Source organism: Salvelinus alpinus, chromosome 24 (genome assembly GCF_045679555.1).
Source record: "Salvelinus alpinus chromosome 24, SLU_Salpinus.1, whole genome shotgun sequence".
Classification (NCBI taxonomy): Eukaryota; Metazoa; Chordata; class Actinopteri; order Salmoniformes; family Salmonidae; genus Salvelinus; species Salvelinus alpinus.
In genome coordinates this window covers 36,967,142-36,982,439 of record NC_092109.1, presented here as the reverse complement: position 1 = coordinate 36,982,439, position 15,298 = coordinate 36,967,142, and the positions used below count along the sequence as shown (strand labels likewise).

The 15,298-nt window shown below is 46.1% G+C and overlaps 1 protein-coding gene across 1 annotated transcript in view; it reads left to right on the top strand.

The window, feature by feature from the left end:
* The first annotated feature begins 269 nt into the window (after positions 1-269).
* LOC139552779 (telomerase-binding protein EST1A-like) overlaps positions 270-15,298 on the top strand; it is a 37,547-nt gene continuing 22,518 nt past the window's right edge. Inside the window, exons 1-5 of the mRNA XM_071364818.1 lie at positions 270-403; positions 6,185-9,332; positions 9,483-9,675; positions 10,117-10,227; positions 10,374-10,480. Coding sequence (XP_071220919.1) covers positions 298-403; positions 6,185-9,332; positions 9,483-9,675; positions 10,117-10,227; positions 10,374-10,480 — 3,665 coding nt within the window. The 5' untranslated portion in view covers positions 270-297. The remainder of the gene's footprint in view (positions 404-6,184; positions 9,333-9,482; positions 9,676-10,116; positions 10,228-10,373; positions 10,481-15,298) is intronic.

Sequence of the window (15,298 nt, the reverse complement as noted above, 5' to 3'; positions counted from 1 at the left end):
ACTCTTCATCACATGGCCTACAAGGGTGATCGGGGATTGGATAAGCAGTTTTAGCGTATCTTCATACTGTACTGTCTTTGTTACAACAGCCGACTGCATACAATGCTTTTGGAGCCATCAATACCAGATCAATATCGCCATCTGCCGGCCTTTCGGCTAAGTATAGCCTAATGTTCAAGCTTGGCTACAGTACCCAGAATGACAAACAGTTGTTTATCTAAACGCGTTTCTCTGCGGGCGCGTTTTGTTTTGTCCCTCCGAGGCGCCGTGTGTTTGTGTTGTTGGATAGAGACGAAAATGGCGGACGAATTAGACCTCAGTGAACTAGACAGAGTACGGATTTCTGCTGCGGAGCTTCGAGTTGAAGCGTCGAGTTTCGTCAACCACGGCGATGTTCACAGAGGTGAGAACGATCGCAGAAAGTGCTCAATACACTAAGAAAGAGAACGCAAAATGAGCTACCCAAAGTATAAAGTGCCACGAAACTAAGTGGCTAACGCTAACTTGCTAGCTAACGGTAGCTAGGCTCATCATGTGGTCGTTTGTTTTCAAACGCCCCCCATGCTTACATAAGTATAGGAAACATGTTTACATTGCCAACGCAAGTGAAATAGATAATAAACAACATTTAAATGAAAAATAAACATTACACTGACAAAACAAAAGTTTCAAAAGAATAGAGACATTTCGAATGTTATATTATGGCTATGTACGATGTTGTAACACAGTGCAAATAGTTGAAGAACATAAAGGAAAATAAATCAACATAGGTTGTATTTAAAATGGTGTTTGTGCTTCACTTGGTTGCCTTTTTCTTGTGGCAACAGTGAAATGCTTACTTACAAGCCCTTAACCAACAATGCAGTTTTAAGAAAATACCAACAAAAAAAATAAGAGATAAGAATAACAAATAATTAAAGAGCAGCAGTAAATAACAATAGCGGGGCTATGTACAGGGGATATCGGTACAGAGTCAATGTGCGGGGGCACCGGTGTCGAGGTAATATGTACATGTAGGTAGAGTTATTAAAGTGACTGCTGCATAGAGTAGCAGCAGCGTAGAATGGGGGGGGGGGGGTAGTCTGGGTAGCCATTTGATTAGACGTTCGGGAGTCTTATGTCTTGAGGATAGAAGCTGTTTAGAAGCCTCTTGGACCTAGACTTGGAGAATGATGGGGATGAGGGCCTGTGCGGTTGTTTGGAGTATATCCTTCCTGTCCGACTCATTAAAGAGAAATTCTTTGTCCAGTTCGAGGTGAGTAATCGCTCTTCTCATGTCCAGAAGCTCTTTTCGGTCATAAGAGACGGTAGCAGCAACATTATGTACAAGATAAGTTCCAAACAATGTGAAAAACAAACAAAATAGCACGGTTGGTTAAGAGCCAATAAGACGCCAGCATCCACTCCTGCGCCATCTTGAACAGAAGATGATTCCAACATTTTAGAATACCATATCAATCAATCACATTTTATTTGTCACATGCTTCATAAACAACAGGTGTAGACTAAGCAAAATGTTTACTTACTGCCCTTCCCAACAATGCAGAGAGAGAAAAAAAGAAAAGTATTAGAAAAATAATAACACATGGAATAAATACAGAATGGGTAACGATAACTTGGCTATATACACGGGGTACCAGTACCGAGTTGATGTGCAGGGGTATGAGGGAATTGAGGTAGATATGTACATAAGGTATGGATAAAGTGACAAGGCAACAGGATATATAATAGACAGTAACAGCAGCGTATGTGATGAGTCAAAATAGTTAGTGTGTAAATGGTCAATGCAGATAGTCCATTACATTTACATTTAAGTCATTTAGCAGACGCTCTTATCCAGAGCGACCTACAAATTGGAAAGATTTTTTGTGCGGACGATGAGGATGGGATTCGAACCATTAGCAGTCCATTGTCCAGATAGCTATTGGTTAACTATTTAACTACCTATTTAGCAGTCTTATGGCTTAGGGTATATGCTGTTTAGGATCCTGTTGGTTCCAGCCTTGGTGCGTTGATACTGCTTGCTGTGCGGTAGCAGAGAAAACAGTATATGCCTTGGGTGGCTGGAGTCTTTGCAGCTAGTCAAGATGATCTCACTAGTGCAGCTGTAGAACTTTTTGATGATCTGATGGCCCATGCCAAACCTTTTCCGCCTCCTGAGGGGTAAAGACATTGTTGCGTCCTCTTTACAACTGTGTTGGTTTGTGTGGACCATGATAATTCCTTAGCGATGTGGACACCAAGAAACTTGAAGCTCTTGACCTGCTCCACTACAGCCCCATCGATGTGGATAGGGGCTCGCTTGGCCCTCCGTTTCCTGTAGTCCACTATCAGATGCTTTGTCTTGCTGACGTTGAGGGACAGGTTGTTGTCTTGGCAACACACTGCCAGGTCTCTGACCTCCCTGTAGGTTGTCTCATCGTCGTCGGTGATCAGACCTACCAACGTTGTGTCGTCGGCAAACTTAATGATGGTTTTGGAGTCATGCACAGCCACGGCTCCATAGTACCGTTTCATATGATATATATATATAACATTTGGTCCCTACCGATCTAAAAAGCTCACGCCTATTATAAAATGTTTATAAAGTCAGTTTGGTTTATAAATGTAGTAAAAAAAAAATAAGCAACAGCAACTAGTTTCTTGTATGTGCTGTAACGTCCACTTCACTTTCATGCACATCTCAAGTGTGGCAGCTGTGATCAGCCAGCCACATCCCCTTCCAGCCAGCCACATCCCCTTCCAGCCAGCCACATCCCCTTCCAGCCAGCCACATCCCCTTCCAGCCATCACTCACCTGCTTCTCTCCATCCACTCTTCCTGTGCATCTATTCCGCCGTCAGTTTTTAAAATAAAAATTAGAGGTGATGGCAAGCGGGGATGCAGACCCTGATGAGTCTTTGGTTGTTACATTTGTACATTTGATACATTGGAGCTGCGCCTAGGGCTTGTTACTCTGACTGTATTACCGCCACGTTGGTAGTCACGACTAATGACCGTAGTCAAATTCCACATAGTCACGGTAACTAGGCTTCTTCAAGCTCTGATGCTGCTGATGGTCATTAGCAGTCTACCAAACTTGCTAACTGCCTGGTACTCAGCACTCTATTGTCCCTCTAATCACTCTGACATCAATGCAAATGTAATCCCAACAGCTTTCTGTAGGCAAGCCATACTATATTTATTTCTCAACTTTCCCAATATTAAGAACATTGTTTGCCTTAAAACAGGAGTATAGCCTAGCTGGCTGATATGAAAATGAACAACGGGAAAAGAGTCCTCCATTCGCTATTTAAGTGCATAGATTACTTGTATTTTTCCCCCTGACCCGCTACAGGTGCCTGATAATGCTCCATACTAAATCAAAACTCATTTAACACACACAGTACCAGTCAAAAGTTTGGACACACCTACACATTCAAGTTTTTTTATTTTCTTTATTTTTTACAATTTTCTACATGGTAGAATAATAGCGAAGACGTCAAAACTATGAAATTACACATATGTAATCATGTAGTAACCAAAAAATCTAAATCGATTTTAGATTTGAGATTCTTCAAAGTAGCCACCCTTTGCCTTGATAACAGCTTTGCACACCATAGCTACAACTTATATCCAGGCCCTGGGGCAGTTGTGAGTGTGTGCCATGTCCGTTTTTTGTTGTTGAAATATGATTTTTTTGACCGATACCCGATATTTAAAATGTTAGTGGCCTTTTAAGCATTCTAGTACAGTTAAGTAGTTAACACACACACACACATGTACGCAGCGGTCTAAGGCACCGCATCTCAGTGCAAGAGGCGTCACTACAGTCCCTGGTTCGAATCCAGGCTGTATCACACCCGGCCGTCCCATAGAGCGGCGCACATTTTGCCCAGCGTCATCCGAGTTTGGCCGGTGGTAGGCCGTCATTGTAAATAAGAATTTGTTCTTACTGACTTGCCTAGTTAAATAAAGGTTACACACCACACAGACACACCACACACACACCACACATACACACACACACACACACACACACACACACACACACCACACATACATCGACACACCACACATACATACACCACACACACACACACACTGACCAAAAAGTTATTTTGTTGGCATTTACGTATGTCCCCATTACCAGTTAAATATAATCAAAACCTATTTCTTTCACTTACTTGCTGTACTCTTTCGTTGTTCATTTGTTCAGTCGTTTCATTCTCAACCAGGATTTCATCATACATGTCAAGCAGTGAAGTTTCAGCTCTGTCTGTCCGTGGCCTCTCTTCCTCGGTGTGCACTGTCACTGTGTCCGTTTCCATCTTGTCCAGCTGTGTCTGTAACATTTCACGTAAACCCTGTTTCTTGTCTGCATCGAAGTAGTGGTCCTTGTACCTAGCATCAAGCATGGTGGCGACACAGTAAAGAGGCTCAGAGAGAATGCCACCGAATCGCTTGTTCACAGCCTCGAATGCTTTTGTAAGTTTTAACCCCACAGTCTGTGTCTGCAGTTTTGTTGAGCAGGCGTTTCAATGCCATGACAGAGGGTATCACGTCTGCTGCAGACGCAGTTGATGAGCTTATTTCTCCAGTCAGTTGGTCGAATGGCGCTAGGAGAGTGTTCATGTTTCCAAGTTTCAAACATGTTCTCAAATGCCATTGTAATGGCAGCAACGGTATGAGAACCAGCACATTCTTGAGCATGCAATACGGCTTTCCTCAGTACCAAATCCTCGTCGACCCACTGTGCTGTCAGACTCAGCATGCTCATGGGGCTGACATCGCTGGTCCAAATGTCAGTTATGAAGCTAATAGTAGCGACGCCCATAGCAAGTAGCTCAATGATGTGTGTTTCAACAATACTGTGTAACTCCGGTAGGGCAACGTTTGAAAAATAGTGTGTACCGGGGCTCGACCAGTCGGTGAAAACCAACTTCATCCACGACAGAGGACGGTAGATTGTCAAGGGCGATCAATTCCGGATTTCGCCTTTGAGTTGTCTCGCTGAAACTTTCAAATGACTGCTGGACTGGAACTTGTTTAGTTGTAAGTGTGCGCTAAATATTTTTCATGCTTTTGTTCTGTGTAGCGCTGTATTTTACCTGGCGTCATTACGTCATCTACCTACGTTATATAGGTATGCAGGTCAGCTTTGACATCAGTTTTGCACACCGCCGTTAAACTAGACATCGGACCAATGCCGATGTTGGCATTTTCAGCTAATATTGGCCGATTCCGATATGCTCACCTATATATCGTCCATCCCTAATTGGTATGTCGAATTTGATGTTCCTTTTGATGGCATAGAAGGCCCTTCTTGCCTTTTCTCTCAGCTCGTTCACAGCTTTGTTGAAGTTACCTGTGGTGCTGATGTTTAGGCCGAGGTATGTGTAGTTGTTTGTGTGCTCTAGGGCAACGGTGTCGAGATGGAATTTGTATTTGTGGTCCTGGCAACTGGATCTTTTTTGGAACACCATTATTTTTGTCTTACTGAGATTTACTGTCAGGGCCCAGGTCTGACAGAATCTGTGCAGAAGATCTAGGCGCTGCTGTAGGCCCTTCTTGGTTGGGGACAGATCATCTGTAGACATTTGACTAGAGATTCTAGTAAGGTGAGGCCGGGTGCTGCAGATTGTTCTAGTGCCCTCATTAATTCGTCGATATATATGTTGAAGAGGGTGGGGCTTAAGATGCATCCCTGTCTCACCCCACAGCCCTGTGGAAAGAAATGTGTTTTTTGCCAATTTTAACCGCACATTTGTTGTTTTCTATCTCTCTCGCGCTCTCTCTTTTTCTCTCTGTCTCTCTCTCTCTCTTTCTCTCTCTCTCACACACCTTCTTAAACTGTCTCCTGCTGAGGGTTAGTTGAAGAGCCTGATGAGTCAGTTTAGTTCATTAGCCGACTGGGAGATGAATCACACATAAGAAGTGAGATAGGATGTGATGTGCTCTGTGCAGGTGGACCTGTGTCTGTGTGTTAACTCTGCAGTGTTACTGTGTGTAGGACAGGACAAGCAGTCTGTCTGTTGTCTGAACGTCCTCTCTACAGCTTCTTGGAACACTTTCAAGTTCATAACACACACACCTTGTCATCACTGCTAATATTTCTCTCCCTTTCTCCTCATTCCTCTCCCTCTCTTTCCCCAACTATATCTCTCCCTTTTCTATCCCCCCCTTCCCTCTCTCCCTGTCACAGAGGAGCTAGGAGAGGAGTGGCGTGGCGAATGCCAGCAGCAGAGTAACCACGGCAACGACGCATCAAAACACCCCGATCTGCAATGCTACACGTCCGAGGCCATCCACGGCAACCGTCGCCATGACAGCAAGGAAGGCGAAGTGGTGACCTCCCCTCGTCACCCTGTAACCATGACCTCTGACCCTGAGGAGGAGCTGGTGATGTCACCACCACCGCAGAAGGAGGACGAAGGACACAAGATGGCCACCACTGAGATGGTTTCAACTGAACCTGGATGTGCAGATGGAGGGATGGAGAAAGAAGGAGGAGATAAATATGGAGGAGGGGGTAGTCATGGTGGGGGAGGTTTTACTTTTAACCGCGAAGGCTCTCGAGCATCTGCACAACAGAGGACTCAAAGAGGTGACCACCACACCACCAGAGTCGACAACAGTAGCAGCAACAGTAACAGTGCAGGGGGGTCATCGGGCTCAGGCAGCGGACCACAGAGCTCCAGACAGAGGGATGGAGGGAGAGAGAAGTACCAGAGGGATGGAGGGAGAGAGAAGGACCAGAGGGATGGGGGGAGAGAGAAGGACCAGAGGGATGGAGGGAGAGAGAAGGACCAGAGGGATGGAGGGAGAGAGAAGCCCCAGAGGGATGGAGGGAGAGAGAAGCCCCAGAGGGATGGAGGGAGAGAGAAGGACCAGAGGGATGGAGGGAGAGAGGACCAGAGGGATGGAGGGAGAGAGAAGGACCAGAGAGATGGAGGGAGAGAGAAGGACCAGAGAGATGGAGGGAGAGAGAAGGACCAGAGGGATGGAGGGAGAGAGAAGGACCAGAGGGATGGAGGGAGAGAGAACGACCACAGTGGGAGAGACCCAGACCTCCCGGAGCCAGCAGGGGGTTCCCCTGGCTCTGCCAAGCCCACCAGGAAGACTCGTAAACCGGACCGGGAGATCTATCAGCCAGGGGCCCGAAGGAGCACGACCAGCACCCAGGGGAAGGAAGTGGGAAGAGAGACTAAGAAACCTGCCCAAACTCCTGGTCCTGGGTCTGGTTCTGTTAGAGAGGAGGCTGTAGTCAGGAGAGAGCCAGCCCCACAAAAAGAGACTGGAGGAGAGAGAGGGGGAGGGGAGGAGAAGGGGAGGAGAGAGACAGGCAAAGCAGCAGCGGCAGTCTCAGACCCTGTATCAGAGAACCTGACTGGGAACATGGAGAAACTCCGTGTGACTGTCCCAGCCGGGAGAGAGGAGGAGGATGAGAGACGAGGAGGAGGAGAGAAAGGAGAAGGTCAGGAAGTAGACAGGAGGAAGAAGGCTAGCGGTGAGGGCAGGAGGAGCAGAGGAGTTGAGGGAGGAGGAGCAAATGGAGGTGAGAAGACAGAGGAGGAGAAGAGAGAGAGGGGAAACCGCAGGAACAGAGGAGGAGGAGGGGAGAAGGGGGGCAATCAGGACTCCAGGAGAAGAGGAAGAGGGGAAGGAGGAGGGGGGAGGGGTGCGCGAGTGATGAAAGAGACAAATAAGAGAGAGTCAGAGGGGGAAGCAAACCGTCCTGCAGATACACAGCCAACAAAAGGAAGAGAAAAACAGAGGGATAGAGAGAAGGAAAGAGAGGAACCGAGGGATAGGGAGATGGAGAGGGACAAGCAGAGAGGGAACAACAGACCCCGAGACAGAGACAGAGAGAGGGATGGAGAGATGGAGAGAAACAGAGAGAGGGATGGAGAGATGGAGAGGAACAGAGAGAGGCCAGCGGAGGGGAACGAGAGGAGCAGAGAGAGGGATGGAGAGATGGAGAGGAACAGAGAGAGGCCAGTGGAGGGGAACGAGAGGAACAGAGAGAGGGATGGAGAGATGGAGAGAAACAGAGAGAGGCCAGCGGAGGGGAACGAGAGGAGCAGAGTCAACACTAGTCCTAACAACAACCACCACCACCCATCATCATCCTTTAAGCGTTACTCCAAGTCAGACATCAGAAGACCCAGGAACCGCACCTACAGCACCAGCTCTGCCAGCAGTGGCACCAGTCTGGACGGACCTGGACTGGGACAGGGAGTGGGGTTGGGGGAAGACAGGGCCCGACGAGACCGGTTGGGGCGCAGGGAGCGAGAGAGAGGGGAGGGAGGAGGAGGTCAGCTCCAGAACAGGAGAAGAAGCACTAGAGACTCCTCTACTGACTCACTGGAAGAGAGCAAGGTGGGAGACTGGATGGATGAGAGGAGGAGGAGGAGAGACGGAGGAGAGGAGGACTGGAGCCCGGAGAGGAGGAAGAGGGGGGAGGAGAGCAGAGGGACAGGAGGGAGGCACAGAGGAGGAGGAGGGAGAGCAGGTCTCCTGAGAATATCTCACAGTGACAGACAGTCAGGCTCCTCCCAGGCTACCTCAGGCCCCGGCGAGGACCCCCAGGGGCGACGCAGACAGGGCACTGGGACTCGCAGCAGGGGGAGGGGCATCCTCATCCTCCCCGCCCACACCAACCTCTCCAATTCGCCGGGGGAGCCCGGGCCGAGGCTACTGTTTGGTGGGATCCGTGGCGGAAGAGAGGCGGGGCTAGGGAGAGGAGGAGGGCGTGGCGGAGGAACAAGGCGTCTCTGGGACCCGAACAACCCCGACCAGAAACCCGCCCTCGGGCTCTCCCAGCATGCATCGCTCCAGCAGCAGCAGCCCATGTACCTGCAGACAGGCGTTGGTTACGGAGCGCTGCACTTCCTGGATACAGATGACGAGGCTGCAGGGAGTCCCCCGGTCCGCCAGGGGGAGCACTTCCACCTCCAGCAGCAGGCTGCAGCCATGGCCCAGGCCTTCTACAAGTACCAGAACTCTGACAACCCTTACCCTTACAACGCCAACCCGAACCCCAACACACGCTACCCCTACCCTTACCACACTATGCCCGCCGGCCCTTACCTGATCCCCCCCTCTAACGACATGTACCACCCGGGTCAGTTCTACGGGGGGTACAGGGGCCAGGGGTACCCGGATGGACCCGAGGCTGCAGCAGGGGGTGGATCCGGAGCAGGTGTAACCCCTGAGGAGGCTGGGCAACATGCCAGAGGAGAGCTGGGGAGACTGCTGAGAGCTGCAGACAGTCAGGAGTTACAGCTCACTAACCTGTTGTCTCGAGACAGACTCAGTGCTGATGGACTGGACCGCATGGCTCAGCTCAGGTAAGATAGAGAGGAGGAGAGGAAGCGACAGCTCACTAACCTGCTAATGGAGGAGGGGGGAGGTGGAGGAATGGTGAAAGCTGCAACCTGCTGTCTAAAAACAGACTATTCTCCTTTCTTTATCTTGTCCCCCCCCCCCCCCCCCTCCAGAGCTGACCTGTTGACCCTGTACGAGCGTGTGATCCTAACAGACATAGAGTTCAGTGACAGCCAGAACCTGGACCAGGCTCTATGGAAGAACGTGTTCTACCAGGTTATAGAGCGCTTCAGACAGCTCCTCAAAGATCCCAGCGGAGACTCAGCTCCGCACATCACCACCATGCTGCTGACACTGCTGGACGAGGTACACACACTGAACACACACAGCATGTACACACACAGGCATCAATCAGCCGTTACCTAAAACACATGTAAATATTGGACTATAAATTGTGCCTTCCTTTATTGTATTTACGCTGAAATGTTTATTCTATTCTACTGAGAATCTACTATTCTATTCTAAATTTACTTTTTGTTCCTATTCTTATCTTTCATTATTTATTATTGTTGTTGCATTATCCAAAAAGGAACCTGCAAGTAAGCATTTCGTGGGACGGTGTATATCATGTGTGTAAACCATACATACGACTAATAAAACTTAACTTGAAACACAGACAGACAAACACCATCACAAGCACTGATTGTGTGAACAGCACTGTAATGCGAATAGTGTTGGTGACTGTATGCAGACTACATTTCTTCAGGGTACTAAACTTTTTCTCTCATGCTGTTGTTTGTTTCCCAGGGGGCAGTATTCTTTGATGCGCTGCTGCAGAAGCTTCAGATGGTGTTTCAGTTTAAACTGGAGGATTACATGGACGGCATGGCCATCAGACCACGACCACTACGCAAAACGGTAACTTGTGTGTGTGTGTGTGTGTGTGTGTGTGTGTGTGTGTGTGTGTGTGTGTGTGTGTGTGTGTGTGTGTGTGTGTGTGTGTGTGTGTGTGTGTGTGTGTGTGTGTGTGTGTGATTAACCATGTTTAATGTGTGTTGGTTCAGGTTAGGTATGCTCTGATCAGTGCCCAGCGGTGTTTGATCTGTCAGGGGGACATCGCCCGTTACCGGGAGCAGGCCAGCGACTCGGCTAACTACGGCAAGGCCCGCAGGTACGTAGCACGTCAACCGTGGCTATTGGCTACCACAAAACACATATTTGTCTGTCCATTCATACATGTCCATTCATGTGTGTTACTGCTCGTGTTCCTGCTCGTGTTCCTGCTCGTTTCTCCACAATGGAGAAAACGGTGTGCTTTTTGTTCTCAGGTCTCTTTTGCTAAATATATTTTTCTCCGGGAGACTATTTCCTGACTAGTAAATGTAGCTTATACCACAGCATTGTTGAATGCTAATTTCTGATTGGCTAGAAGGGCATTCTAGAATGTACATTAAAACCAGATAATGGGAGAGTTGGAAAACAAATCGTAACACCTTGGTGCAATATGGACCTACACATGCCGCCTATACTTGCTACACAGTTACAGAACGCTAAACCAACAACCACACTGTCGTGTCTTTAGTATCATTAAAGGTGAAGACAATTCTCTGTAATTATTATTACGTGATTAAACTAATCATGTAAATGTAATTAACTAGGAAGTCGGGGCACCATGGAAAATATTCAGATTACAAGTTATAATTTTTTGAATATACCTCATCAGATATTTTAATATCAGATCAATTAGTCTTCTATTAATTAATTATTAATATTATTACCTTCGTCAGTCTCATCTGAACTTCGTAAATGGTTGGTTATCTGCACGAACCCACCCTTTACTATAAATCATCCATACACCAGTTGGCTCAATTATTTATTTACTAACTAATTAAACAATTACAGAATATACAATACATAATAACATTATACAGTAAAATGCCGTCTCTGGTGTACTAAACAAGACCAACCAGTTGGGTTAAAACATGGTCAATTCAGAGAGAAGAGAAGGAGGTTTTGGAAGGAAGACTAAGGAACATTGGTCTTCATAGGACCTGGGAAGCTATTCTCACATAATGACATATGCCACTAACGATCGCTCATTCGGGAAAAGCAATACATTGTATTTACGTGAAGCTGGTGATGTGAGGCTCTGGTTTGCCCAGTCGATGTCGCCCGCGTCCTTTATGGAATCTTCCGGGTCGTCGTGTGAGAAGTTCACGTGGTCGGAGAGGTTCATCTCTGAGGTTGGTCCACGTCGGTCAGTTTTGTCGTACTAGATTTGCTACCTTTCCAGCTGCTGTCTGATAGGCTGTCATCTAGGACTCATTTCTTCTTGAGTGATCAATAGTTCAGAGTTCATACCATTTCAAGCTCCCATGTTTCCTGGCCTGTATGGTTGACATTAGAATTAGCCCTTTTAAAACGTGAAGACAAATCCTCACGGTATTTGGAACTTGAGTGACTTTTCGTTATGTAGAGTGGATGTCCAACTATTCGCCAACACAGCTCACGCTGGGGTTTGCTTAGTTCAATGTGAATTGGGTCATGGGGGCTCTTATAGAAATGTAGAAAAGGGGTTGGTTCATAATTTTCAACCAATGTCTATTCACTTGAGTTTGGCTACTGCCGTAGTTAAACTTTACAGGGAAGACAATTTTCTCATTTTAAAAGTTAACATCACATTACATCATTTCGTAAATAGTTTCATCTTTAGTTTCATCTTTCTCATTCATTTTATATAAGAATTAGATGCGAACCTCATAGCTCAGGCACCTGTATAAACAGAGTTAGGGTAATGTGGCTGTATGAGGTCATGAACATGAGACAAAACGGACGGGTCGTAGCTGGCTTCTCCACTGACCGTTTTCACATTCTCCAAAATAGGACTATTGTTCCATTCTCAAATTCTGCGATGTAGTAGAATTGGACGTGAGAATCCCTTTGTTTTACTGTGAAGCTCTCTCTCAATTGCATGGTCAGGGAGAGTCTCTGTGGTATTTACGGCGTGGTTGTAAGGTCGTAAAACTGCCCCGTAAAACTGTGTGTGTATGTGGGGTGTTCGCATCTCTGCTAGCCAATTCACTGAAAGGGCCAGCGTCGACAATGCAAACCGAAATTGGAATCATTGTAAACGCAGGTCCAACGAGGAAAAACATAGCTAGCTAGCATTTCTTTGTTTTTGCAGTGACATTTTTATGGAGCATCTGATGACCTAACGTGGTGAGTGATGAACATTGATTTATCTCGTACCTACTGTTGCAGTCGTGACGCAAGTGGCGCTATGCAGGTTAAACAAAAGCAAATGCAGAAACGGAACATAAAGAACGAACAACTGGGTCGTGTCCATAAATATCAAATCAACTGAACGAACAACTGGGTCCCGTCCATAAATATCAAACCAACTGAACGAACAACTGGGTCGTGTCCATAAATATCAAACCAACTGAACGAACAACTGGGTCGTGTCCATAAATATCAAACCAACTGAACGAACAACTGGGTCCCGTCCATAAATATCAAACCAACTGAACGAACAACTGGGTCCCGTCCATAAATATCAAACCAACTGAACGAACAACTGGGTCGGGTCCATAAATATCAAACCAACTGAACGAACAACTGGGTCGTGTCCATAAATATCAAACCAACTGAACGAACAACTGGGTCGCGTCCATAAATATCAAACCAACTGAACGAACAACTGGGTCTCGTCCATAAATATCAAACCAACTGAACGAACAACTGGGTCGCGTCCATAAATATCAAACCAACTGAACGAACAACTGTGTTTCGTCTCTAGCAATTAAAATATGAGAAAATATGAATTCTCTTATAAAAATTAAAATATCAATTAAATGTTTTTATTTCTACTGGTAAATGTTTGCTTTAATATTGTTTTCTTAGAATGACCGCTGTAAAACATTCTAAGTATAAACCATAAACTTAGTGAATACCATTGGTGTTTAATTTGAGGGTTTCAGCATCAGCTGTCAGAGCAGTTTGCCGATCACTGTACCTGTACACAGCTCATCTGTAAATAGCCCACCCAACTACCTCATCTCCATATTGTTATTTATCTTTTTGCTTTTTTGCACCCCAATATCTCTACTTGCTCATCATCATCTGCACATCTATCACTCCAGTGTTAATGCTAAATTGTAATTATTTCGCCTCTATGGACGATTTATTGCCTTACCTCCCTAATCTTACTACATTTGCACACACTGTATGTAGATTCTTCTATTGTGTTATTGAGTACGTTTGTTTATCCCATGTGTAACTCTGTGTTGTTGTTTTTGTCGCACTGCTTTGCTTTATCTTGGCCAGGTCGCAGTTGTAAATGAGAACTTGTTCTTAACTGGCCTACCTGGTTAAATAAAGGTAAAATAAAAAAAAATATTACAAAAATAGAAATATCCCCTATTTATTTTTTTGCACTATATTTTATTTACTATGTCAATATGTATTTGTTGTCAATGTTTTGCCGTTAAACTGGTGGCAGTTGTGAAAATAGTCAATCATTGGACGAGTTGCAGAGGTAATTAAAAATAATGCTATTGCTGATTAGATGCTTTATATATATATATATGAATGTAAAAAAGGTAGTTATTAAAGTATAAATTACCCAAGTTGCAATAGATTGCCATAGATTTTCTGTTAATTACCAAAATTACAGGATTCCAGTAACTTTAGTAAATTACCGGTAGCTATCAAATCACATGCGCCGAATACAACCGTGAAATGCTTACTTACAAGCCCTTAAACAACAATGCAGTTCAAGAAATAGTAAAGAAAATATTTACTAAATAAAATAAAGTAAAAAATAAAATAAAAAGTAACACAAAATTACTTAACAATAATGAGGCTATATACAGGGGGTACCGGTACCGAGTCAATGTGCGGGGGTACAGGTTAGTCAAGGTAATTTGTACATCTAGGTATGGCTAAAGTGACTATGCATAGATAATAAACAGTGAGTTGTGTAATAAACTGTAATAAACAGTGTAAAAACAAAGGGGGGAGGTCAATGTAAATAGTCCGGGTGGCCGTTTTATTAATTGTCTTTTGAACCTAGACTTGGCCCTCCGGTACCGCTTGCTGTGCGGTAGCAGAGAGAACAGTCTATGACTTGGGTGACTGGAGGCTTTGACAATTTTTTGGGCCTTGCTCTGATACCGCCTAGTATATAGGTCCTGGATGGCAGGAAGCTTGGCCACAGTGATGTACTGGGCCGTACCCACTACCCTCTGTAGTGCCTTACGGTCGGAGGCCGAGCAGTTGCCATACCAGGCAGTGATGCAACCAGTCAGGATGATCTCGATGGTGCAGCTGTAGAACTTTTTGAGCATCTGGGGACCCATGACAAATCTTTTCCGTATCCTGAGGGGGAAAGGTGTTGTCACGCTCTCTTCACGACTGTCTTGGTGTGTTTGGACCATGATAGTTCGTTGGTGATGTGGACACAAAGGAACTTGAAACTCTCGACCCGCTCCACTACAGCCCCGTCGACGTTAATGGGGGCCTGTTCAGCCCTCCTTTTCTTGTAGTCCACGATCCGCTCCTTTGTCTTTCTCACATTGAGGGAGAGGTTGTTGTCCTTTCACCACACTGCCAGGTCTCTGACCTCCTCCCTATAGGCTGTCTCATCGTTGTCGGTGATCAGGCCTACCACTGTTGTATCGTCAGCAAACTTAATGATGGAGTTTGAGTCGTTCTTGGCCACGCAGTCGTGGGTGAACAGGGAGTAAAGGAGGGGACTAAGCACACACCCTTGTTGGGCCACGGTGTTGAGGATCAGTGTGGCAGAAGTGTTGTTGCTTACCCTTACCACTTGGGGGCGGCCCGTCAGGAAGTACAGGATCCAGTTGCAGAGGGAGGTGTTTAGTCCCAGGGTCCTTAGCTTCGTGATGAGCTTTGAGGGCGCTATGGTGTTGAACGCTGAGCTGTAGTCAATGAACATCATTCTCACATAGGTGTTTATTTTGTCCAG